The 24471-nt window shown below is 50.9% G+C and overlaps 8 protein-coding genes across 8 annotated transcripts; 6 read left to right on the forward strand and 2 right to left on the reverse strand.

Moving 5' to 3' along the window:
- Positions 1-800: 800 nt before the first annotated feature.
- On the forward strand, positions 801-2232 carry BDQ94DRAFT_162892 (uncharacterized protein; the record flags this gene model as incomplete). The annotated part of the gene is made up of 5 exons (XM_026769627.1): positions 801-944; positions 1023-1249; positions 1316-1550; positions 1624-1737; positions 1804-2232. 5 exons carry the CDS (start codon positions 801-803, stop codon positions 2230-2232), a joined length of 1149 nt encoding a protein of 382 aa, XP_026621385.1.
- Positions 2233-2461: 229 nt separating this feature from the next.
- BDQ94DRAFT_162893 (putative MFS lactose permease) lies at positions 2462-5970 on the reverse strand (the record flags this gene model as incomplete). The annotated part of the gene is made up of 7 exons (XM_026769628.1): positions 2462-2707; positions 2776-3203; positions 3278-3500; positions 3597-3946; positions 4023-4236; positions 4292-4415; positions 5534-5970. The coding sequence occupies 7 exons, from the start codon at positions 5968-5970 to the stop codon at positions 2462-2464; spliced, it is 2022 nt and encodes a 673-aa protein (XP_026621386.1).
- Positions 5971-9100: 3130 nt separating this feature from the next.
- BDQ94DRAFT_183582 (alpha/beta-hydrolase) lies at positions 9101-11380 on the forward strand (the record flags this gene model as incomplete). Its single annotated transcript, XM_026774450.1, has 3 exons — positions 9101-9206; positions 9256-9628; positions 9674-11380. 3 exons carry the CDS (start codon positions 9101-9103, stop codon positions 11214-11216), a joined length of 2022 nt encoding a protein of 673 aa, XP_026621387.1. The 3' UTR covers positions 11217-11380.
- Positions 11381-13623: 2243 nt separating this feature from the next.
- Positions 13624-14929, reverse strand: BDQ94DRAFT_152237 (UbiX family flavin prenyltransferase). Its single transcript, XM_026767925.1, has one exon. It carries the CDS (start codon positions 14660-14662, stop codon positions 13862-13864), a length of 801 nt encoding a protein of 266 aa, XP_026621388.1. The 5' UTR covers positions 14663-14929; the 3' UTR covers positions 13624-13861.
- Positions 14930-15173: 244 nt separating this feature from the next.
- Positions 15174-17130, forward strand: BDQ94DRAFT_152238 (UbiD family decarboxylase). The gene has a single exon (XM_026767926.1). It carries the CDS (start codon positions 15193-15195, stop codon positions 16795-16797), a length of 1605 nt encoding a protein of 534 aa, XP_026621389.1. The 5' UTR covers positions 15174-15192; the 3' UTR covers positions 16798-17130.
- BDQ94DRAFT_152239 (uncharacterized protein) lies at positions 17118-18181 on the forward strand. The gene has a single exon (XM_026767927.1). The coding sequence runs from the start codon at positions 17129-17131 to the stop codon at positions 18014-18016; it is 888 nt and encodes a 295-aa protein (XP_026621390.1). The 5' UTR covers positions 17118-17128; the 3' UTR covers positions 18017-18181.
- Positions 18182-18499: 318 nt separating this feature from the next.
- On the forward strand, positions 18500-19921 carry BDQ94DRAFT_162898 (uncharacterized protein; the record flags this gene model as incomplete). The annotated part of the gene is made up of 7 exons (XM_026769629.1): positions 18500-18512; positions 18545-18706; positions 18796-19065; positions 19160-19300; positions 19392-19479; positions 19575-19616; positions 19693-19921. 7 exons carry the CDS (start codon positions 18500-18502, stop codon positions 19919-19921), a joined length of 945 nt encoding a protein of 314 aa, XP_026621391.1.
- A 132-nt stretch (positions 19922-20053) lies between these two features.
- Positions 20054-21759, forward strand: BDQ94DRAFT_162899 (general substrate transporter; the record flags this gene model as incomplete). The annotated part of the gene is made up of 2 exons (XM_026769630.1): positions 20054-20413; positions 20473-21759. 2 exons carry the CDS (start codon positions 20054-20056, stop codon positions 21757-21759), a joined length of 1647 nt encoding a protein of 548 aa, XP_026621392.1.
- Between the last annotated feature and the right edge of the window lie 2712 nt (positions 21760-24471).

Genomic DNA, 24471 nt, shown 5'->3' on the forward strand with positions numbered 1-24471 from the left:
CCTGCGACTCAATTTCTGGGTCTGTGCTGATCGGCTATCCGTAAATTGTGCTCTGTGCCCAAAGTACTGACCAACTACCGTCTGCTCGATGCCTCCGTGATCCATTCCCCCCTCCCCCCGCTGATCTCTGTCTCTATCCGGTAATTATAGCGTTCGTCTTTTCTTCACCCTCATCTTTCCTCCCATCTCCACTCCCTAATCGCCCCGTCCACACACACACACACACACACACACACACACACACACACACACACACGAACTGGGCCATGGCTTCCTGGCCTTCCCGCGCAACGGTACACGGCCTGGCCTTGCCTTGCCTTGTTTCTGGGCTGGCCTGATGCTTAGTATAGTCTAGTATGGCCTTTCGGAAATTACAAAGAACCTGGTCCCCGTAGTTTCAGTCTAGCATGGTGTGTGGCCAGTCGCCTCCCTATCTGGCTTAAGTGCCACCAAACTACTGCATCGTACTTCGGGCTCTCCCCTGTCAGGAGACAGAACGACAAGCAGGGAGAAAAGAAAAATAAAAAATAGGGAGCACGGAACCACTCGCTTGGGTCGGATGTTATGCCGGGTGATGATTATGAACCGTGCGTGCCGACTGTCAACTTCAATGCCAAAATTTAGAACAGGCCGACACTGCAGGCAGTCAGTCAGTCGCTGGGTTGTTGATGATTGGGGATATATTAATACATAGTATACCCTCTTAGTCTTGTTCTCCTGTTTGTCTTGTCTTTTGTGAATTGATCCACAGGTCCACTCATTCCCACACTCTCTTTCACACTCTCTGTCATCTGTCAGTCATGGCAGGCGATGACTTCGCTGTCGAGGCATTCACCCTCCTAGCTATTGCCATCGTCACCATCGCCATTCGCATCGTTGCACGATGGTTCACCGCCGGCTGGAAGAACTTTATGCTCGATGATTATTTGATGCCGTTGGCGGGGGTATGTGCCTCTCTCCCCGCCACCATCTTCCGACGCCTCTTAATGGAATAAGCGTGCTGATAAGTCATGATGTGACAGGTAGTATACGGTCTCGAAACAGGCGCCGCCTACTGCGTCAGCGCTTGGTGGAAAGGTCTCGCCAACAATGCCATGACGGACGCTGAGCGCGCCGCGCTCTCGCCGTCTTCAGAGGAGTACCATTTGCGGGTTGGGGGGTCCAAGACCCAGGTATTAGGGTGGTCGCTGTATACCACGTTGTTGTGGCTGCTCAAGTCGTGCATGGCTGTGTTTTACTCTCGATTGACGTATGCGCCCCATCAGCACTTCCCCCTCCCACCCAACAACAATATACTAATGGTGTATGGTAATAGGGCCGGCCTCATCAACATGCACATCCGCATCCGCATCGCCTACGTCCTCATCGCAGTCACCTACATCGCTGTTATCCTCAGCATCCTGGTCGGATGTCACCCCATCCAAAAGAACTGGCAGATCAACCCCAACCCGGGGAACTATTGTCAGCCGGCTGTCTCGCATATTGATGTTTACGTGACGGTGGTGTTGAATGTTGCTACGGACGTGTATTTGATTTCCATCCCGACCCCTGTATGTCATTCCCTCACTCTTAACAAGTATATATATATATACACAGCCAAGACTAATTTGTTTTTTTACCCAGATCCTCTTCAAAGCCCGTCTCCCCTGGCGCGAGAAACTTGAGCTCCTTATCCTTTTCAGTGGCGGTACCTTTGTCATGGCGTGTGGCATTCTGCGTTGTGTGTTGATCGTCACTGTATGTCACCCCTTCCCTAACCCCCCTTTATCCAACACCACCACTCACTGACACCCTGATAAACAGGCCGGCGCCAACGGTGCCTCCCAAGCCGGCAGCTGGGCCTGTCGCGAGACCTTCGTAGCGGTAATAATCGGCAACGCGCCCATGATCTACCCGATGTGTCGGCGGCTAGCGATGCGAGCAGGCTGGTACATGTCCACCAAAGGCACCAAGGGCAGCTCACAGAGCTATCCGTTATCAGAGGGAGCAGCGCATTCAGGTACCGACAATAGCAAGAACAAGAGACGGAAGTTCAAGCATCCATTGTCGTTGCCGGATACGCAGTGGAATACGGTTAGTGATGAGCAGATGATGCTTCCGCCGGGCGAGTGGGAGGTTAGTCATGCGGCGAGGAGTACCGGGAATGGGAATGGGACGGATGGGAATAGTAGTAATGGGGTGTATGATGGGGGGTGGAAGGGGGGGAGGGAGACGGTTGTTTCAACAACTTGATATTTTTATTATATTATTTCTTTTGTGGGGTTATTTCTTATGTTGGGCTGGGTAAAATGGAAATGGATATATTAAAACACTATGGATATGGATATGGATATGGATGGGTTATGACAATTGACACCACATAACAAAGTGCAATTGACTGAGGAGACTGAGTAGTGTGAGAAATCACATGGTAAGTTAGTAAGTGATGGAATATATATATATATCCATCCCTTGAAAGGAGTTACTTCATCTCCTCGATCTCCGTAAGATCCTGCTTCTTCAACGACGCCTTGACCGGATTCTTCTGCTGGAAGATAGCAGTCAACTCCTCCAGCGTGCGCTTACTCGTCTCCACAAACAGGAAGTAGATCACAATCACCTCCATCGTATCCCAGAAGATAAACAGGAAGTAATACTTCCATCCGGCCTGGGTGAACGCAATACCAGTCACAAAGGTGTTATAGAACGAGGCGATGTTGACGAAGAACTATCCCATGTTAGCGACCCACAAACACACACACATATATATAAAGAGAATTAAGGATAATCACTCACATTATTCATCCCCATGCCCTTCGCCCGACTCTCATACCGCAGACACTCCACGGGATACATCGCCTGATTTGGCGTCCAGCCAGCCGAATACACAAACCCGAAGAGATAAATCATGGCGATCTGCGCCCGCGCCGCAACTGCGCTCTTGGCAATAGGCGTGCCATCAGGCCCGTCAACCACGTTCGTTGCGTTCAAGGCTGTCACAATCGCGAATAAAACCACCACGATACTGGTCGACACGAGAAGCTGCGTACGTCGGCCCATTTTGTCGGTGATGAGTGCTCCCGATACGGCTCCGAGGAACGACACAACGTTCTGCACACCCTGCAGCATCAGCTGCGTGTTGTTGTCTGTGATGCCCGCTCCGCGTAGCATTTGCGGGTAGTAGTAGCTGACGGGGCCGTTGCCGGTCCATTGGCCGAACAATGCTATATTATCTTATATTTAGTATGGGTGGGATATAAAGAACGGGGAAAGACGGGAGGGGAGGGATATATAGTACCCATGATAATAACCAACATAGACCGATACCGCACTTCCCGAGTATTGAACAACTCGCGATAATCCCACCACCGCTTATCAGACCCAGTCTGGGAGATATCCTCGATCATTTCGCGGTACTCGAGCTGCACGATGGGGGCGTTCCTGTCCCCGTCACCGTGGTAGTCGGCCAGGACTTGCAGCGCGGCGTCGTGCTTGTCTTGTGAGATGAGCCAGCGGGGACTCTACCATTCCATTATACATTAGCATTCATACCCACTTCAAGACAATGAGAAGGTACTAGTCAAGGGGTATAGGAAAAGTGGTGGGGGGTGGCATACCTCCGCAACAAAAGGCACAAATATTAACACCAACCCCGAAAACACCATCTGCAACCAGATCGGGATCCGCCAACTCATCGTCCCCTCGATCTGGCTGGTGCGCCACGGGATAAACGTCCCCGGAATACCGCCTCCGAACCACAGCACATTATATAGACCCGTCATGGCACCACGGTACGCCGGATGCGCCATCTCCGAGACGTAAGCCGGACCAGCTGTGGCGGAAATGGCGACGCCGAAACCGAGGATGAATCGTCCGCCCATGAATCCGCCAATGTTGTGGCAGGTTGCTTGTACGATGGTACCGATGATGATGAAGAGGGAGCCGAGAGCCATGCCGACGCGGCGGCCTATTGTTTTGGGTTATTGTATTAGTTCGGGTATGTTGGGGTTTTAGTTGGTGGGGGCGTGGGAAGGGGAAAGTACCTTTGAAATCAGTAGCTGGACCAGCTACGAACGATCCGACGATGTTTCCGATGGTGTAGATGGCGTAGACGATACCGGTGGACGGCGTGCCGTTGTTCGGGTCGAAGCCGAAGTAGTCCCGATACTGGGCGTAGCTGTTGATGGAACCCATCAGGGATCCATCGTAGCCGTTGATGCAGGAGTTGAGCATGGCTACGGCGATGCAGCCATACAACTATCGACACACCATATTAGGGGGGGATAGAGTAATACTAAAAGGAAGAGTATACCTTGAGCATGCTCTTGCTCCATAGAGACGGCTTCTGGAGACTCGTCGCCACAGCGAGAGCCGTGTCGCCGACCCCTCCCTTGATTTCGACATTAGGGTGGTCGGTTTCGTCGACGTGAGACACGCTGGTGGCGGTTTTCTCAGCCATGGTCCACTCACTCAGTTTTGAGGGCAATGAGGACAGTGATGGTGATGATCGGGATGAGAAGTGGGAATAACACGGGGAACTCACTACACATATATACTAATTACTTAGTACTCAGTCGAGGCCGCCGGTGAGGCCAGGTAGAATGTATCGGATGCAACGGTAATATGGCCGAGGAGATGTGATAGGATCGGCTGATGCAGCAAGGGTGTAGCCCCGTATCCAAACGGGAATAGAGAATCCGGGGTAGGTTTCGCCCTGTGTGGATGATGAATGGTTGGAGGGCAAATTGTTGGCGGGGGAGGCTGCTAACTACTCCACTAGTCTGAGTCTTTGATTTGATAGAGTTTTTAGCCACTACGAGCCAGCTACTTGACTCATCTAACTAAAGCCAGCCTACTTTAATGACCCTCTGATCCTGTTCATGCCAGTGTTCGCAAATACCACGGAATACGGCCCGACGTGCCGCAGGCATGAGGATCCGGGGTAGAGAAATTAAAGTCAACCCTAAGCGAGGTGTCCGCAGCGCATGACCCATACGAAGAGCTGCAACAAATCTGCCAATCGGCCATTCGAGAATCTGCCCATAGCTATAGCCTGGAATCAAATCAGGCCACTATATCGCGCGAGTGATTTTCCCCACCCGCCACATGGAAACTGGGTGGGAAACGAGGACCGAATCGATTCGCCTCGGGCATCACTGCAGCCCAACCCGCACAGACCGGGTCAGCTCGATCTAGCCTGTTAGTAGTAGACCCAGACCCTTTTTAGACGCAGGGTCCGAGCTAGATTTCCACGTGTAATTACAGTTTACTATCAATTGCTTAGTGCTGTCTGTCTCTTTGTCTTTCTTGTCTTTCTTGTCTATCGTGACTCATATTACACATAACAATAAACATCTAGCTAGCTATACAGCTATCATACACTCACCCGGGCCCCAAACTCCAACCCAAACACAAAGGTAAAAAAAAAAAAAAAAAAAGAAGAAATCAACCCCCAAACTCCCCCTTCTCCTCGGGACTAACATACAAACTCAACGTATAATACCTTCCCTCAATAATCTCACTCTCCCCCACCAACCCCCCAGCAAGCACCAACCTCGAACCCCCCCGAAACGGCATCGCCACCCACATCAACCTACCCTCGCGATCCGCCCCCATCCACGCCGTTTCCGTACACGACATACTACTCCCAAACAGCAGGGGATTGAACCCATTGCACACCGCCTCGGGGATATGCAGCACGTTCTCGAGCACGATTGTATGCGTATCGAAGGGGTTATCGAGGCTGCGGACGACGGGGATCTCGACGGTTCCGATGCCGGCCACTTCGAGCTCGTCCATCGGGTTGAAAATGTTGTTCTTGAGGTGCGCGGTCACCGGCCGGTAGGTTGTGAAGTGGGCGCGGTCGCGCGCGTAGTGCACGTTGCCTTGCACGACCATCCAGTCGTGGCAGATGCGTTGCGACGACGGGAGGTGCATCGCTTTGGTGCGTTTGCGGGGGGAGGTCGGGGGGCTGAGCGGGCGGGTGGTCATTTTGTCGCGGATTGATGGAACTGAGGGATTGGGTTTGGTGGTGTGAAGCTGTGCTGTAGCTGTGTGGTTGTGAGCTGTGAGGGTGTTAGTGGATCAATTGGGAGGATTGGAGTGTGTTTTTGGTTAAGGCGTACTAGTTAATTGCGTAGGTGGTGGGTGGACGGGTCAATGGGGCAATAATAGAAGTGGAAAAGGTATGAGATCGAGAAAGAGATCGTGTGAGATGCTGAGCTGAACCAGAGTTGACGCGCCGAATGCGGAAGTCGGGCAATATATTGGGGCGGTGGCTGGTTGACCGCCTGCGCTAGCTGGATCGGGTGTGGCGGATTGCTATTTTGGGTAAGCGAAGTGGTGCGGCTGATGGTTTCTCCGGAAGGTGATCTCTGCCTAAAGAGGTTAAGCGCTCTGCAGTGACTCAATAATAAGTAGGGAAGTGAAGATGGCTAAGTTGACGAGAATAGATTAGTAAAGTAAGAAACTGAAGTCTGCAGATGAACGTATTAGGATTGCAGCAGTTAAGGGGTACAGGGTATCCTATTATCTCTACCAGCCCAGCCGGGTCTGTTAGAGAGCGGCTACATTACATTGTACAAAGCTAATGGCAGATGATGATACCTGCCCTTCACTAGTCACAATACACTACGTCGAATGACATTGGCTTGTTGAAGCAAGTGATAACGCAGCAAGATACCTCATCACTTATAACTCCTGTCATTCCTTTATCTCATAAAAAACCCCACCCTTGAATATCCCATCATATCATCCAACATGCTTGAGTTTTCGATAAACAGTCCTTTTCTAAAAACCGAGCCCATAGTCTTCGTTAGCATGGTGTCCATGAAGCATTGATAGCACACCACTTGGAATGAATAGGCCTAGGCCTACAACCTCCTACTAACCCGAGACCAGAGGTTTGCGTTCGTGCATTCATGACATTTTCCAAGCCAAGGATTACCGAGCTGATAGTCCCAAGTGTTCCGAGGACAGGCTCTACCCGTTTGTCGTGCCGCCTCACAGCGGGTGAACCCAGCCTGGGCCAAATGTGTGCATCCAATGTGACCTCGTACCGCGTAGGAGCACATTTTGCGATCGTTTGTGAGGATGGTAGGTTCGCTGGAGGATCAAGCGACGGATAGTGTAGTAGCGAATGGTGAGAGTTGGAAAGCGTAGTAATGAGAGGAATGTCAGGAGGAGTTGGCGAGAAAATAAAAAGTCCAGACGAGCACGTCTGGACGGCATTTTATATAGATCTGATGGAAGCCTTCACTTTCTTTCCAGAAATCTATTAAGACCGGGTGAAGCCGTGCACTTGCGACAAAGAGCGACAAATCTTCCGAGCTGATTGACATTCTTATTTACACGGTTCTGATCGAGGGTCTGGACATGCAGTGACTGGTCAAGTGTCAGCAGTGATTGTATGTTTGACAGGCTACGCTAATGTTTCATAACCACTGTCTCAGAAACATTGCACATTGTTGTCTGTGCAATGTGGAGTGAAGGAGATTTGTAGCAAGCCAGGCCCGAGATTCAACCACTTGTGTGAATATATAACAGGTAAAGGAACTTATCATTCTTATCGGTGCTATTGTATATTTCTAAGTGACTTGTCATATTATCAAATAGTCAACTAACATCGATGGGAATAATACATCGAGACGGCTTCTTTAGACATAGCCTAGTATTAATCGAGTGACATGGCCACCAGTGATAACATCCCACATTCACCATCGTTTACCTCAATGTTCTCATCTCTAGTCAAATCCTATTTCTCACAACATACAGACATAGCTCGCAACATCTTCTGCTATTCGTATCTCAGTCGTTAGCGATTTGTTATCTCGTAAAGATCATGGAACCAACACTCCCGGCTGATACCATTACTGCTCCAGTGCCTGAAATTGACCTGATCGTCGAGGATCAATACCACGATCTTGTACTATCTGACACCCGCTACTTCATCGCTCAGTGAGTAGGCAGTATTTTGATCCCTAAGTAGATGAAAACGTCCTAACAACCTCATCCCAAGATTTCCCGATAGGAGACTGAACTCGATAATGGAATTCTGCACCAGTATCGGCTTCAATCCAAATCAAACACTGCTCTTCAGGGATTTCATCGGAAGGACAATATCCAAAGCGTTCTTTTGGGATGAGCTGCAACTCCAGTGGTTCAAGGCTGGCCAGATCAGAAATATGGATTACATTACATTCAGAAACGTCCAGAGAACAGAACCTCTCGTGGGGACTATTCAAGTGATTGTGGTGGACTTCTTGGAACCTGTTCCCGGCCAGAATCTGAAGGCGGTTTGGAAGCTTGTCCCGGGAATCACACTTCAAAGTGTACGAGAGTGTGAGTATGCAAAGTCAAAAAATTTAGTATATATTCTAACAGTGTGATGGAGCAGTGGCCATAGAGAAAGCGTTCATGGATCATATCGGAGAAAGGTATAGGAACGTGGACTGATCTTTACAAGAATTCCGGTTCTCTCGAATCTACGCAGGGTAGCCGAGTTGTACCATCAGAACACGAATTATGCGTACACATCCTATGACCAACAAGCCGGTGAAGTAGCATAATAATAGGAAGCTAGCTTAGCATTGGGCACTTGAATTCCTTTGCTTTGTGACAGAACCGATGAGTTGCAGTAATTGACCCCATTGTCCTCATCATAGATTCTAAATTCAACTGGCTTAAGAACGATATTCGTGTAGCACCAGACCATTGGTCGCTACAAGTAAAAGCTTGGCCTAAGACAATAAAACCGTAGCTTACTATACCATGGTACAGGGCGATGTGCGATGGAGTGACCATGACAGGGTACAGGATCCTTCCTCTATATAGCGCGCCGTGAAGGGTTAGCCTCGAAGCTACAAGATCTAGCAAGGCGAGCTTCTCATATATTCGGAGTTTGTTGGACCGAGTCATGCATGACAGACTTGTAAAGCTGCATACCCCGGTGCGGGGAAAGGTCTGTCCAGCAGACGCGAAAACCCAGTCCACCAATACAAAGAAGTTACATGAATTCGAGCACGGTCACCTCGGGGATAGCAAACCCACTTTCCTCGGCGCTTGGCACATAAGAGGAAGGAAATGGGGGTCTACATCTTCAAGACGAGCAAGTATGATCAACATGCATGCATTTCTTCTTTCCCTTCTCGTTGCTCCAGTTCTTGCTGCTGTGGGACCTGAATCTCTTGGGTCTGATATCTTTCTTCTGCTGCACAATGATCTGTTAGGTAGGAACAGCTCTATAGCAAAGCAGCAAATTATCTAACCCGTGAACAGAGGGAGATAGTCCACTGACTAATTCAAGCGTCATAATCCTGGACAACAAGCCTCTGAAGGAAGCGACCGAGGCCTGCAATGCTCTCGGAGAGTCGCTCTGGGGGGCTGCTTCGTCGACACCTGCAGACATAAAAGCTGATCTTAAATACCTTTCATACCAAGGTAATTACAAAAGCAATCAGTGTTTCTGGATAGCGCCAGTCAACGCCACTGGCAGGACGATTGATTTGGAAGGGACTATATCGACAGCAGACAGCAACCATCAGTACCCTGTACTTTGCACACAAAGTGCACCCTGTTCTACGGAAGAGTACCAGAACACAAGCAGCCAGTATCAGATCACAGTTCAGGCAAATAATGAGTACTTGACAGGGTAAGAGTATTTTTCCCACGCACTGAACATTAACTCACGGGATAGGTATCGCGATCATGTTATATTCCGGTTCATCGGTGTCCGCTTTGCTACAGAACAGGAACGCTGGACCTATCCAGAACCATACATAGGTAATGGAAGCAACCTATCCGCTCTAAAGTATGGATCGGTGTGTCAGCGCGATGCAAACGGCAATGAAGAGAATTGTCTGATTCTGAACATCTGGACTCCTTACCTCCCTCGTCAACCTGCAGAGAAGAAGAAACTAAGACCAGTAGCATTCTGGATCCATGGAGGTGCTTTTACTGGAGGGAGCCCCGATGACCCTTACTATGACGGAGGAAATCTTGCCTCGAGAGGCGACGTCGTGGTAGTTGGCATTAGTTACCGACTCGGAACTCTTGGCTTTCTCGCACTGAACGACGGGAAGACGAACGGCAACTTTGGCCTCGCTGACCAAATTGCCGCTCTCGATTGGGTGCGCCAGAATATCAAAGCCTTTGGAGGTGACCCAGACCAAATCACCATCTTCGGTCAGTCTGCTGGAGCAGCCTCCGTACGAGCGTTGTTGGCCTCGCCTAAGGCCAAGGGAAAGTTCAGCCGTGCCATCATGCAAAGCAACCTCGGGGGTCTTGCGTATGGCACCACTTACTCTAGATACTATACCATTGATGAAGAGATGGATGTAGCTGGTAATGCTATTCTGGAAGAGACGAACTGCACTAATGCGACATCTCCTGTGGACTGTCTCAGGAACTATACCGCCAGTGCCATTACCGATCTGTCCACCACAGCACGGTACCTCGTCGTTGACGGAACGTATCTGACCAGTCCTGAGCTTGATCTCAGCCGCTCCACAGAAGCACCCCACGTGCCCGTTTTGATGGGTATCATGCGCGATGACGGCGCGCAATTCATCGACTACCCGAACGCCAGCGAGAGTATCGGCACCTTCTTAACAGACAATGACCTGCCTGCGTCTGTCCTTGCAAGCGGCTTGTTCCCCCTAGCCACAGGCCCCAATGCCACATTGGACGTGTTTAACACATCGGCTCGTGTGGCAACTGACGGTATGTTTCGATGCATAGACGAAGCGACGGGTTATGCAGGGGTCGTCAACAACATATTCCCCGAGGTATACTTCTATGAGTTCAACCGGTCCTATGAGCTCGAGGGCCAAGTATACAACGGTCGGGTATGCTATGCTCCCCCGACGGCAGAGCATCCAAACGGTGACCCGAATCTGGAGTACTGGAAGTGTCATTCTGGGGATCTATACTATGTCTTTGGCAATCTGCGACGGTTGGATCAGCCATTTAGGGATGAGTATGAGTTGCCGTTCGAGCAGTACGTACTAGATTTGTGGGTCAGTTTCATTCGGACTGGGGATCCGACGCCTGATCCAGAGCTGTTAAAAGCAAGGGGCTATGCGAATACCAGCCGGGCTGTGGATGAAAGTGGTGAGTGGCGGCCATTGCGAGAGGGAGACTATAGTTTGAGGAGAATGCAGTGGCCTCCGTACCAGGCTGCCTTTGATGAGGTGGAGCAGTGTACTGCGTTGGACTTGCCGCTGGATTACTATGTGTGATGCGGTAGATTGGACTTGTCATTGGATAGTGAGGAAGATTCCAAGTAGATCAAGGATTGCTGTCCAAGGAAGATCAATCGCGAGGGTTTAAGGCTCCTGGGTACTTCCTTGCATATATAAGGCTTTTCCCATGTAATTCAAGCGCCTGAAATCTATAAAAGGGGTTGAGTATCGCCTTCAGTTCCCTTTTCCATTTCTCATCCACCCCATCCCAACAAGAAGGGAAGGGGGGGCATCCTCAATGGCTATAATGCTTCTGAATCCGCTGCAATGATGATGAATATCTCAACATCCAGCTCTCAAGCAGCATTGCGATCCCTGCAAGACAACCTGTGGAGCTTAGATACCCAGCGTACACACTTTCTCTTCTATATATATACACGGCTCAATGTGGATACCGCTTGCTGTTTCTCCTCAAGGCAGTTGTATTGTTTACCTCGAAAGACAAGGTACTACGCCTGAACGGAGCTGGTCATAAGTACGACGATAGCGCTGTACAGGCTAAGATAATGAGGTCATCAAAATCTGAATACGATGACTTCGATGTCCCGATCACTACCAACGTCATAAAAGATACCTTATATAACGAGCGAAGCAGGATATCAACGCCCAACGCTACGCTCAGGCAGAGATATGAGCTGACACACCGGACTTGACTGAGATAAACAGAGATCCTCGAACCGTGGCTATTATATGCGATGCTCCCATTCGACGATGCTAATGCCGTCAGTCATCTTGTTGGGAAGGGTGAGAGTTCACCAATCAACACCACCATCGATATGCTACTATATATATTATTTGTGCTCTACGCACACAGAACCGTCGTCTCCCCTATTGACTGGCTGGAGGTAAACGTTTCTCCTCGCACAACTCATCTTCAACAACCGCAGACAGGCAGAGCGCCTCCCTTGGGATGCGATCTGGGTACTGGATCTGTGTATGGTCCGGGATACACTCTTAGATTGGTCCTCTCATCACCTGTCAAGGCCGAGTAGGGCTCCTCTAACCACTTCATGTTGTTGTGAGTGCCGGCGTGCTCAAGCCTTGCTTTCCGATCGGAAAGCGTTATTTCCCTCCCACGGGCGGCTTCTTTCGAAGACAAGCCGGCTGCTTGAATGAGATGTTGACTATCACCTCATGTATCTCATTCAGGGCATTGTCTACCCTTCCTCAACTGACAAAGTAACATGAGAAACCAAGCGTGTTGTCCTGCGCAAAACGAAACGCCATGGACAGATGAGGGAGGTTTCCGGCCCAGCTTGTCGTTGCGTTTGCGTGGCCACTCCAGGTTATTGAAAAATACCTTTATCAGCGCAGCTGCATCAGGTATTGCTGGAACTGCTGCGATTGCACCCGGCTGGGTTGCTGTTACCGCGGACGTGGATGATGAAATGATGGGAGTATGCCATCATGGAAGCTACCAATGTTGCGTCTCTCTTTGACGACACTGAAGCTTTTCCTAGTTCCTGAACGAAAAATTGATATAGAACAGGAATTGAAAAGGCACCATTGTCTGAGACTCCGGAGGACATCGATGACTTGACTGTATGGTGTCTTCTATATACTTCTATATACAAGTCTCGACAGCGAGATACATCACCAATCGAGGTATGTTGGTTCTCGGAAGTGCCGCTTTGTCTCATCGGATATCGTCGAGTAAGTATCTCGGCTTTCGCTATCCGTGATGTCACCAATGGTTCGAGCTACATATATACAACATAGAGGCCGTCCACCATATGCTTGAAACTGCCCCGGCGATATTACTTACATCATGCTATTGCCCCGCTGTAAAGTTGCAGATGAATCCATCCTGCTGCTTTCCGCTGTTCATGCAACGTGCTGCACTTTCCTTGGTCATCGCCACCAGCCAAACGCTGGTGTCTGCGTTGGTGGACCATTTTTAGGAGACATTAAGGAGCTTTCCGAACAATATGATCCTCAGAGCGATCCTACTGTTGCCATCAAGGCTCTAGAGAGAGGTTCAGGGTTCGAAGGAACAGAACAACAGTGTAAGATACGCAAATCCTAAGCAAGAGCGATGCGAGGGTTCTGCTGTGGCGTATCTCCACCTAGGGGTCAATCTTGAGGCTCTGAATGCGAACAGCGCACGAATACCGGACTGCCTTAATTGCCTGTCGTGGAAGTGCAACGAGCTGAAGAATTATATACAGAATAAGGAGGGTATAACGGCTGCTTGTCGGTGTATACATATGATTGTGCTTACTTGATAGCTGGAAGCATGTTGGCCTCATAGAGATTGGTGAGCAGCCAAGACCGTCTTCTATGAACATCTGGTGTATTTCCTGAAGGGCAGTACTCTTCGCACAATGTCATTGCTAGGCTCAACATTGACGTCTTACGGAGGAGATCAAGGTTTGGTAGCAGAGCAGGAGCAGGAAATGATGTTGTGCCTCAGCTAACCAGCTTGAATATTGTCTATTTGTTTATAAGAACCCTGATTAACAGGTGCTGATACCCCCATATTATATTACAAAAATGAGAAACATAGGACTCTATATCACTCACGTACTCCTCATCACACATATCATTAGCACTAGAAGAGTTACCTTACCCTCTGCTTAGCCACACACCTGGAGCTAGATAAAGTCCCCGTAGCCACATATCCCGCCCATCCCCTTCAGTCCTCACTTCCTCCACCCAACCCACCTTCCCTCCGCCGGCATAACCCCTCCTCCACCACTACCCCCCTCTTTATCCCCATCCCCCTCCCTCCCATCCACCCCAATATCACCCACATTCACCCCCATCACATCCAACATCCTCGCCACACTATGCCCCACGACCTCATCAATTCCCTTCGGCCTCGTATAAAACCCCGGCACTGGAGGAAAGATAACAACCCCCAACCTCGCCAACGCAGCCATATTCTCCAGATGAATCACACTCAACGGTGTTTCCCTCACCATCAGCACCAATTTCCTTCCCTCTTTGATGCACACGTCCGCGGCCCGCGAGATCAAGTCCTCGCCGTACCCCATGCGGATTGCCGCCAGGGTCTTCATGCTGCAGGGCGCGATGATCATTCCGTCCACTGGGTAGCTGCCGCTGCTTATGGGGGCGGCGAGGTCGCGGGGTGAGTGAGTGTAGGTTGCGAGGGTGTTGAGGTACGGGAGGGTGTATTGGGGAGCTTCGTAGCGGAGGGTCGGGAGGGCCCATTTGGAGAGGATTAGGTGTGTTTGGATGTTGAGTTGGTGCAGGGTGGTGAGGGTGCGGATGCCGTAGATGGAGCCGGTTGCGCCGGTGAGGGCGAGGATGAGGCGGTTGTGGCGGAGGTTGGGTTGCGGTGGTGTGCTGGGATTGGAGGGGGGTTTGGGGGGTTGTGTTGTGTAGGTGCGGAGGGTGTGGTGGTGATGGTGAAGTCGAAGGGGGAGGGGAGGGAGGGATAGGCGGGGACGCATTTTCGGGATTGTTGTCTGTGTTTTCATTGAATCCAATGGCCGTTGAATGGTAATGACTAGGAAGCTTCTGTTAATGGTATTATGTTAGGATTAATGGCCATGTATATGTGCTGCTGTGTTAGTTGATATCAGGGCATCCGCATATTTCTCCAATTCGGGGTAAATGGAGATACATAAGACTGGGGGTATATGGCACGGCACTATACGTCACTAGATCATATCGTTCTGATCAAGCTTTTAGTATCCGCAGCCATCATTGGCTATTAATCCTCCCATCCTTGTTTCCATTCGAAGACTAAGCCCGCTTCCAGAGCTCTCTGCAGACCTTCATTATCTAGTGTCTCTCTTCCCTGTCATGTTGACGCAACCCTGTGTAGAATCTCCAACCCATCTCCAACATCATGAGATGTCCCCTCGCGTTGAGAATGTGCCCCCCGGGTCTGAGCAGATGAACATGCCGAATAACCGACTCCTGTAGTAGCTGTATGCCCGTAGATATATTCCCGCTAGAACCCACCACTTCATACCACCAACCACTGCAAGACATATCAATCACAATGCTTCGCATGCTTAGACCAGGTAGACGCATCCCCACTCATCCTTCGCGGACATTCTCCACCACTCCCCACAGATCCAACGACTCCCCCGCCCTCAACTTCCGCTCATTGCTCTCCGCCCTCCGCGCCCAGGACGACCTCGTCGACATCACCCAGCCCGCTTCGCCTGACCTTGAAATCGCTGCTCTGACTCGTCGTGTGTACGAATCACACTCACCCGCCCCGTTATTCCATAATGTCACCGACACAGACCCTGAAACCGGCCTTTTCAAGATCCTCGGTGCCCCCGTCGGCCTCCGCGCTGACCCCGCTACTCGGTTTGGCCGTTTAGCCATTCAACTCGGCCTGCCCCAAAATGCCACCCCGCTCGACATCCTCGAGAAGCTCATCGCGGCGAAACACTCCACCCCACTCCCTCCCACTCCAGTTCCGGCTTCATCTGCCCCATGCAAAGAGAACATCCTTCACGGGTCGCAGATCGACATGACCAAATGGCCTATTCCGCGCCTTCACCCATTAGACGGGGGGAACTACCTCGCCACGTATGGGTTCCATATCCTCCAATCACCAGATAAAGCATGGACCTCATGGTCGATCTCCCGTGCTATGCATGTCGCAAATACACCTCGTACCATCGTCGCACCAATAATGCCGGGCCAGCATATCGCCCAGGTGCATCAGATGTGGGCTGACCAGGGCGCTAAAGATACGCCTTGGGCACTGGTACTAGGTGGACCTCCAGCTGCCGCGTTCGTTGGGGGAATGCCTCTCCCCGCGTTCGTGTCAGAGGATGGCTACATCGGTGCTCTCTGCGGCGAGGCAATGGATGTGGTGAAGTGCGAGACGAATGACCTGTATGTCCCCGCCAATGCGGAAATCGTCCTCGAAGGCCGCATCAGCACGACCGAGAAAGTCGGCGAGGGCCCGATGGGCGAGTACCATGGGTACATGTTCCAGGACAAGGCGGTGCCCGAGCCGAGAATCGAAGTGGACTGTGTGACGTATCGGCGGGATCCGGTGGTGCCGATCTGCGTGGCGGGGTTAGCGCCGGACGAGACGCACACGGTGTGGGGGGCAGCGATATCAGCGGAGATTTTGGATGCGCTGAGGGGGGCGGAGTTACCGGTGAAGATGGCTTGGATGCCGTATGAGGCGCAGTGCTGTTGGGTGGTGGTTAGTGTGGATGTGGAGAGGCTGGGCAGGATGGGGATCAAGAAGGAGGAGTTGTCGAGGAGGGTCGGGGAGGTGGTTTTCGGGACTCATGCGGGGTGGGAGGCACCGAAGGTGTTTGTTGTCGGGGATGATGTTGATGTTACTGATATTGGGCAGTTCGTGTGGGCGTTGGCGACGAGGTATCGGCCTGGGGCGGATGAGTTGGTGTTCGAGGAGGTGGACGGGTTGCCGATGATTCCGTATATGACCAGGGCGAGTAGGAGGGAGGTGCCGAATCCGGGGAAGGGTGGAAAGAGTGTGGTGAACTTGTTGTTGCCATCGGAGTTTGAGGGGAAGAGGCCGTGGGTGCCGGGAAGTTTTGAGGGGTTGTATTCGGAGGAGTTGAAGCAGAAGGTGTTGGGTAGATGGGGAGAGCTGTTTGAGAAGAAGTGAGTAGTGTTGAGTTGAGTCGAGCCAATGGTCCGAGCGAAGTTTAACCCAATCGGATCGGGATGATCATCGGGAAGAATCCGTGGAATTTGTTGGCAACCGTCAGGAACAGGATTGATTGATCTTCAATGTATGGAGTAGAGCAACGATAGTTATTGTGATATTGAGGGATAACATCATGCACCACATTAACTGAATGGCGCGCTAGAATCAATCCGGCGATAGGATAGCAAACTAGCGCTTACCCACTTCGTATTCCCCCGGGAACTGCTGATGACCCATAAAATCCCCAGCAAAACCTGACATCCCCACTCTCAGTTGCAGCACATTCACAATGTCAACTCCTTTCATCCCAGACTTCCGTTCAATCGGGCAGAACATCTACTTCTACGAGCCGGATCTGAATGACACACCAATACCCCAGGATGCAAAGACGCATCCCACCCTAATCATCCTGTGCACCTGGTTCGGCGGCGCAACACCCCGCCGCGTGGCCAAATACACCAGCGGCTACCGCCAACGTTATCTCCGCACACCCATCCTGCTCATCAACACTTCTTTCCGCGATTATGCCGCTCGATCACTTCACTCCATCGATGCGAATCTCACTCCAGCTAAGAATACAATAACCAAGATATTGCAATCCACTCCCAATGCCACGATCTTGCTCCATGTGTTCTCCAACGGCGGCTGTAACACTGTCACCCAGCTCGCGCGAGCAATGAAATCTCCATCATCAACCTCTGCTATACCAGCAGACTTCAAATCAGCACTGAAGCTAATCATCTTCGACTGTTGTCCTGGCGACTCATCGTTTGACAGACTCTACGCTGCCGGAGCAATGGCTCTGCCGACTGCTCAGCCTGGTCGTGCGATTGGAACCGCAGTGCTTTATTCCACTGCTAAAGTGGCATACGCGCTGCAGGGTGTTGGGGCTATGAGGTCCATAGATGATTACCGCGCGGATTTGAATGATCCAGAAATCTTTGGCGATGCACGTAGGTTGTACCTCTATTCTAGGATTGATGACATGATTCCCTGGAAAGATGTAGAAGGGCATATGATCGAGGCTAGTGGCAGGGGGTATGCTGTTACAGGTGTCGGTTTTGAGGATGGGAAGCACTGTGGGTTAGTGATGGGGGATGAGAGACGGTATTGGGATGCTGTGGAACGGGCATGGGAAGGAGGGAAGACGATCCTTGGGGAGAGGAGTAGACTCTGACTGAATTAGTATCTGAGGATAAGCGAAGGTGGTCTGGGTGGCCTTGAGAGGTGCTGAACGAGTACCCTAGAATTAGAGATATATAGCGACTACCTTTCTGATGGAGTATAATCTGTCAGTGAATCAGGAACGAACTAGTCAGCCTGAAGATTCATTAGATCCACCAATCAATCATCGTGTCATCTCCTCGGTGACTTGGCGCCTGCCGGCCGCATCCCCGCTTTCACCACTTCAACTACCAGTGCTTCAGTGCAGGCTATGCCTCGAGAACTCATCGCTAAGGCAAGAACGATGTATCTGAGAAACGGACAGATGCATCCGGAGCAAATACCCTCTTGATTTTGACACTTCGACGCCGAGATATTTTCGGAAGTTGACACTGCCTCGTGTTTTACGATGAATGCCCGACATTTGAGCCCCCGGGTGCCCTCGAAGGCCCAAACCATCACGCCTTGATTTGCAGCATCCCCTGCACTGACTGATATGTTTGTGAACGGTGTGTGTCAGCGACTATAGGCGAAGAAACAGTGTACCCCGTGCTTTCCCGAGAATACGATAAAGTGGATCCATCGAGACAGGGCGTACAATTGGGCAGACGATGGGAAAACTCGATTGACTCTCTTGGAGAGGCCTTGAACCGGTTCACGTCATGCATCGGCTATTGGGATACTATGGATCACCGAAACACTGGTTGCAAAATGACAGACCTGGGGGACTATGCTCCCAAAGCACTCAGTCTATTACGATCGAAGGTGCAGAGTGACTGGGTCATGTATGAGTGGTCAAGCTGTACTGGAAATTTGGAGGAGTAGACCTCCCTGAAAGATCTTACTGGGATCATCGGGTCAAGTCTCAAGTTAGCGCAGTGGCGAAGATTATCAGCGCGCCGACGCGGAAGCCTTCTTCAACACCGAGGCATACGCTTCCCTGCCGGGTTGCCGCGTCTCCGGGTCTAGTTATCCGGAGCTCACAGGGCATTGCAACTCTCGAAGCACAATATTTTCGCAGTGCCAGACCATCGTTGTTGCGACGTACATTCGCAATACCTGGTTTGAACAATTCTAGACCGATTGCGTAATGGTGAGTACAAGTGTCTAGTCATAGGATGTGAACTGAAAGACGGCTGCTGACTCCGTATGGCAGGGACAGCCAAAGGCCGATATCGATGGAGGTGCAGCTTGGCATGGGATGAGATTACCATCTGCGTCACGATTGGTCGTCATGCATGGGGCACGGCAGCATCCGCCTCAACAAATGCCCACCCGGCTATGGACCATGGGCTAGGTCTCCGACCTGCACGGCGACATGGCATTCCGACCCGAGGAATGTAGTGTACAGCACAAGACCCGGCTAGGCCATTGAGTGGCATTTCCAGAGAAATATCCTCACAACGAGGATTATACTAACTTTCATCTCACAGCATCTGTCAGCAAACGGGATGAGAGAATAACTAGCTTCGTGGGGTGAACGAAACAGGTAATTGTGAGAGTATCCCCTGTTTGCCCAATATGCCGCATGTAAGTGTCTCACCACGCCCCTGGCTCAATTGTCCATGAAGTCATCGTCCTGAGCAATCTGGGGAGCGGGAGTTGTCCGTGAAGTGGGCTGCTAAACGCTCTCCCGTTGGTTGCCGTGATTAGGATGCGGTCCGTAAAATGAGGCATTTGGCACAGAAGGTTCTGGCACCAACTCCACCGACCAACCAAAATCAAGCTAGTCGCATTGAGCAAACCAATACCAGCCAACCGTGCAGTGCAGTGCCAGGAGTACGCCCAAGAATGTAGCGTCATCCATCCATCGTCTGAGGTGGCAGACGACGGTCTTCCCCAGACACCCACCCCCGCATTTCGGCTATTGACTGGATCATGGCTCCACGATCGACCATTAGGCTACCAATTGAAGTGATATTCGAGCCAGGCTATAGGTCTGACCTCATACGAGAATGACTATATAAACAACTTGTTTACTGCCCTCAAAGCGGGGGTTTGGAAAGCAGGCTCAATTGCTCCTCTAACTCGACTTCTCTACCATTCAATCATGTCTTCCGAGAAAGACTTTGGCGGCGAGAAAGTTGCCAATGACCCCAAGTCTAGTCTGGATCTGAAGTCCGATGCCAAACATATTGAAGTTGCCGATAATGCAACTGATGTCGAGGCTCTGGCAGCCAGTGTCAATGAGCTGCCCATTACTTGGTTCGTGTGGGTGGTGGCCCTAACCGCCTCCATTGCCGGCATGTTGTTTGGTTACGACACGGGTATTATTTCCGGGGTGTTGGTGGTGCTCAAGGACGACCTGAACAATCGTCCAGTGACCAGCTCTGAGAAAGAAATGATCACCTCGCTCTGCTCCGGGGGTGCCTTCATCGGGGCGATTTTCGCTGGTAACACCGCAGACCGAGTAAGTTGCTTCCTGCGCGGCCGCAAAAGCAAAAGGCACCTAACTAACCCAATCCGCAGTTTGGTCGCAAGATGGCCATCTACCTAGGCTGCGTGCTCTTCGTCGTTGGCTCTGTTCTCCAGGCTGCCGCCTATACGATCGCGCAGATGGCGGTGGGTCGCGTAGTGGTCGGGCTGGGCGTAGGCTCGGCGGCGATGGTGGTGCCGCTGTACGTTGCGGAGATCGCACCCGCGGGCGCCCGCGGTCGCCTAATTGGGCTAAACAACATGTCCATCACCGGAGGACAGGTCATCTCGTATGCAATCGGAGCGGCCTTTGCGAGCGTCAGCCACGGTTGGCGCTACATGGTCGGCCTGGGCGCTCTCCCCGCCATTATCCTCGGCTGTATGATGCCGTTTTGTCCCGAATCGCCTCGCCATCTCATCTACAACGGGCACGACGAAGAAGCCCGCGGCGTCCTGTGTCGCATCTACAGCAGCGCTGCGACGGACGAGCAGATTGCCGCGCTGTTGGTCACGATCCGTGCGGCCTGCGATCAGGCGCGCGAGATCAACGACACGGGTAGCCGATGGTCCAAGATCGTGAAATTACATACCGTGGGGAGTAATTTGCGCGCGTTGATTAGTGCGTGCGGGTTAATGGTCATCTCGCAAATGAGTGGGTTCAATGCCCTCATGTACTACTCTTCAACCCTGTTTGCGTTGGTGGGGTTCAACAACTCGACGGCCGTGGGGTTAGTGGTCGCGGGCACCAACTTTATCATGACTTGGGTGAACATGATGGTGGTGGATGGCTGGGGTCGCCGACGCTTGCTTCTGGCGACAGCCTGGGGAATGGCGGTGGGGATGGCCGCCGTTGCGATCGCTTTCCACTGGGTTCCCGTCGATATGGAAACGCTAGAACCCCTCAACCCGGGAGTCTCTCCAGCGGCTATCGTCATTCTGGTGTTTATCATCTGGTTCGTGGTGTTCTATGGGGTGTCGGTCGGCAACACCGCCTGGATGAGCACCGACTTCTTCCCGCTGGAGGTGCGCGCCATGGGCACCATGTGGATGACCTGCTCCAACTGGGGAAGCAACGTTATTGTCTCCAGCACCTTCCTTACCATGGCCAAATCAATGACTCCCTCTGGAGCATTCGGCTTCTACGCGGCCCTGTGCGGCGTCTCCTACGTCTGGATTTATTTCTTCTATCCCGAGGTATCCGGCCTCGTGCTGGAAGAAGTCCAGGAAGTGTTCCAGCACGGGTTCGGGGTCCGGTACGCTCGACAGCTGCGCAAGGAGCGAAAAGACATCATCGAGGAGCGGATGCGAAGTGCGGACAAGCCGATTCCGATGGGCCATTAGGCGCATATCACTTCACTTACTGGCTAAGTGGAGTGTGACCATGTGTACTTTAGGTAGCACTTTGTAAATCGATCGACATTCATGACATCATATTCCAAAAACCTGTCCCATAATTGGTGAATTGCGTAGCACAAACCAAGATTATCCCTAACAAACTAGGATTAGCCATCGTGTGTATTCCAATCCACAGAGCAAGTAAGCCCGGAGCCTCCCCACGGGGAGACAAAGCCTAACTTTATCTCCATCCCTTCCCCTCCCGTGTCGACCAATCCTACCCCTTAACTCGGCATCCCCTCAGCCCGGCATGTTTTATACTCCCCGACTGCCTTCGGAATCCGGCTTCCGATGCGACTGTCTTCAGTTGCCGGTGTCATGCCATACGGAAATCACTGAGGATATGAAATGGTCTGATCTCAACATCGCGACTTAAGACACTCTTCTAACAAGGATGGTTACGAGGAATGGGAATGGGTATGTCTTTCCGCGCATTTCCGACTAAGAATTACCAAGTAGTGAGAAAGGATTCCTACTCGGAATTCGTACATGAGTATCGGTCTTTGGTATCCCCTGCATGGTATGCGGAGAATGCATACCTGGATATAGGTTTCCATGGAATACGCCACCGAGTAGCCCGAGTCGTGATTTCTTCATGCACCGCGGCCGTGGATTTCCGAGCTGAGGCGCTGTCGTCTTGACTTGGGTTATTGGATGCATTACAAAGCGGGATAGACAAGATACTGGCTACAACGTCTACGAAGTAAATAATTCGATCTCTATTAGATGCTGTAATGAACTCCTTGATAATCATACCCTATGCGCATAACGTCCGTATTCCCTTGATGCATTTCCGCTTTGGGATGCATCATAGCTCGTACGTCATCCTATCTACATGGGCCCGTCTAGATTCAGCTGTTGTTTTGATTTGATCGGAAATCTCCCTTCTGCTTCGGAAACACCCTTCTCTTTCGCGGATAATAACAATCACTAATTCAGGCTACGTAGGCTGAGTGGAGTCCTCTACGTAAAAATGTCAGAGATGTCGCTTGTGATAAAGGAGAATTCCATTTAATAAACGGGATCCTCCCATGCGCGGAGGAATATTCCATTTATTTCACGGGGTGCTCCTCAATCATCCTTGTCAAAGTTACAAAGAACTCGTGAACTGTGCGGGCTAGACCACTTTGCCACTGACTTGACAGTTTCTGTATTGGAGATTCCGTGGCTAGAACAGCTTCTTTCACGGAGCTTTCCAATCTACCCCAGAATAATTTCACCGTCAATGCTCAAGCTTGTCAATTTGTCATGGAAACTCCCGCCGATGTCAAAGTGAATAGGTCATGTGACCTGCTAGATCTCTGGTCTATAAGAGCTCGTGAATTTCCAGCCTTCTCTGCACTTCCCAGCAAGCAACATACCAGCCAGAGGCACCCACCGACACAGAGACAGAGAGAACTACTGTGTTAGAGCAGAAGCAGAGATTGAATCGGATATAAACGGGTATACAATCAACCCAATATTGCCAAGTTCTCCATGATGGCATTCCAGGTATTAGGCAGAGGCCTCAAGGGGTTTCTACGACGAATGATGTTTTGTTCGAAGGAACTTGGATAACGTGGCAGGTAATTCTCAACTTCTGCCGTTCCCGTGGACGTAAACTGATCCCTTGGCTAGTGTGAATGTCAACCAACTATCAAGAGAGGGCATCAATAATCTTCACCAACAGGTATTGCTATCTATTACTTTCTATTAATTCCCCACTAATCTGGTTAGATCCAACATGTTGCGATATATCTCGATCTGCTGTCCAGATAGACGCAATACATCGTTTTTGGTCTACTGGTCAGTAACTTGACACGACATGGTAAAGGTGGCTCTATTCAGAATTTCCATCCGATTGTACAATGCCTATTCTTTGGGAATCCTGCACTCCACGAAATGGGAATGGCCTGGGATCACAGCCTGCCAGAAGACAGGAGACTAGTTTATAACCTACCATTCCTATACAGAAGTAAGTGATGAATTGTGGGAATTTCTGGATAAGCAGAGACATGCATTGCTGCATCAAAGGATTACTGCTAAAGATGACGTCCAACAGGTTATCTGGAATTACTTCCTAGATGCTCGTGCATACAACATCGTGATGGTCTGGCTCGATAGCACCCTCTCAAATAATGGCGCAAAGGCACATAGTTCGGCCTATTGCGTTCCATAATACCATCAACAGATATAGGGAAGCTACTATCCCCATACTACCCTCCTTTGCGGACAGCTGCCTGTTGCAGACACTGCGGACCCAACCAACGCTACTCATGCGGCCTTCTGCAACGACTAGCATGGAAGTGTCCTATTAATATTGGCCGGCTTCTCGTTCCCTCCAACATGAAGAGTTGGATGGGAGCGTTGGTGGCATCTGGTCGATTGGACGGCTTTGCAGACATGGCTATATGTGCTGAGCTTTTGCGATCCTATTGTGATATTGGCTGCTCCCGGTATATACCGGGGAAGGGGTAGTGTTGAGCCATCTTCCCCGGTTGGAAAATGTTGGCGAATGTTCAGTCTACTGGGTGGCTTAAAAGGTGACATAGTAAAACCGAGACTCTGACCACAGTGACTGTCGAATTTTGAAAGCTACGATGGGTTGTTGAGGCACTCTACTCATTCCAGCAGTCTTGGACATCTTCATACTGTTACTAGGTGTTTCCCAGAAGAGCA

This window comes from Aspergillus welwitschiae (genome assembly GCF_003344945.1).
Source record: "Aspergillus welwitschiae strain CBS 139.54b unplaced genomic scaffold BDQ94scaffold_46, whole genome shotgun sequence".
Taxonomy (NCBI): Eukaryota; Fungi; Ascomycota; class Eurotiomycetes; order Eurotiales; family Aspergillaceae; genus Aspergillus; species Aspergillus welwitschiae.

Bases quoted from the DNA above. Each gene is read 5' to 3' on its own strand.
- BDQ94DRAFT_152237 (XM_026767925.1), bottom strand. From the start codon at position 14,662: ATGAAAACACAGACAACAATCCCGAAAATGCGTCCCCGCCTATCCCTC.
- BDQ94DRAFT_152239 (XM_026767927.1), top strand. From the start codon at position 17,129: ATGTCAACTCCTTTCATCCCAGACTTCCGTTCAATCGGGCAGAACATC.
- BDQ94DRAFT_152238 (XM_026767926.1), top strand. From the start codon at position 15,193: ATGCTTCGCATGCTTAGACCAGGTAGACGCATCCCCACTCATCCTTCG.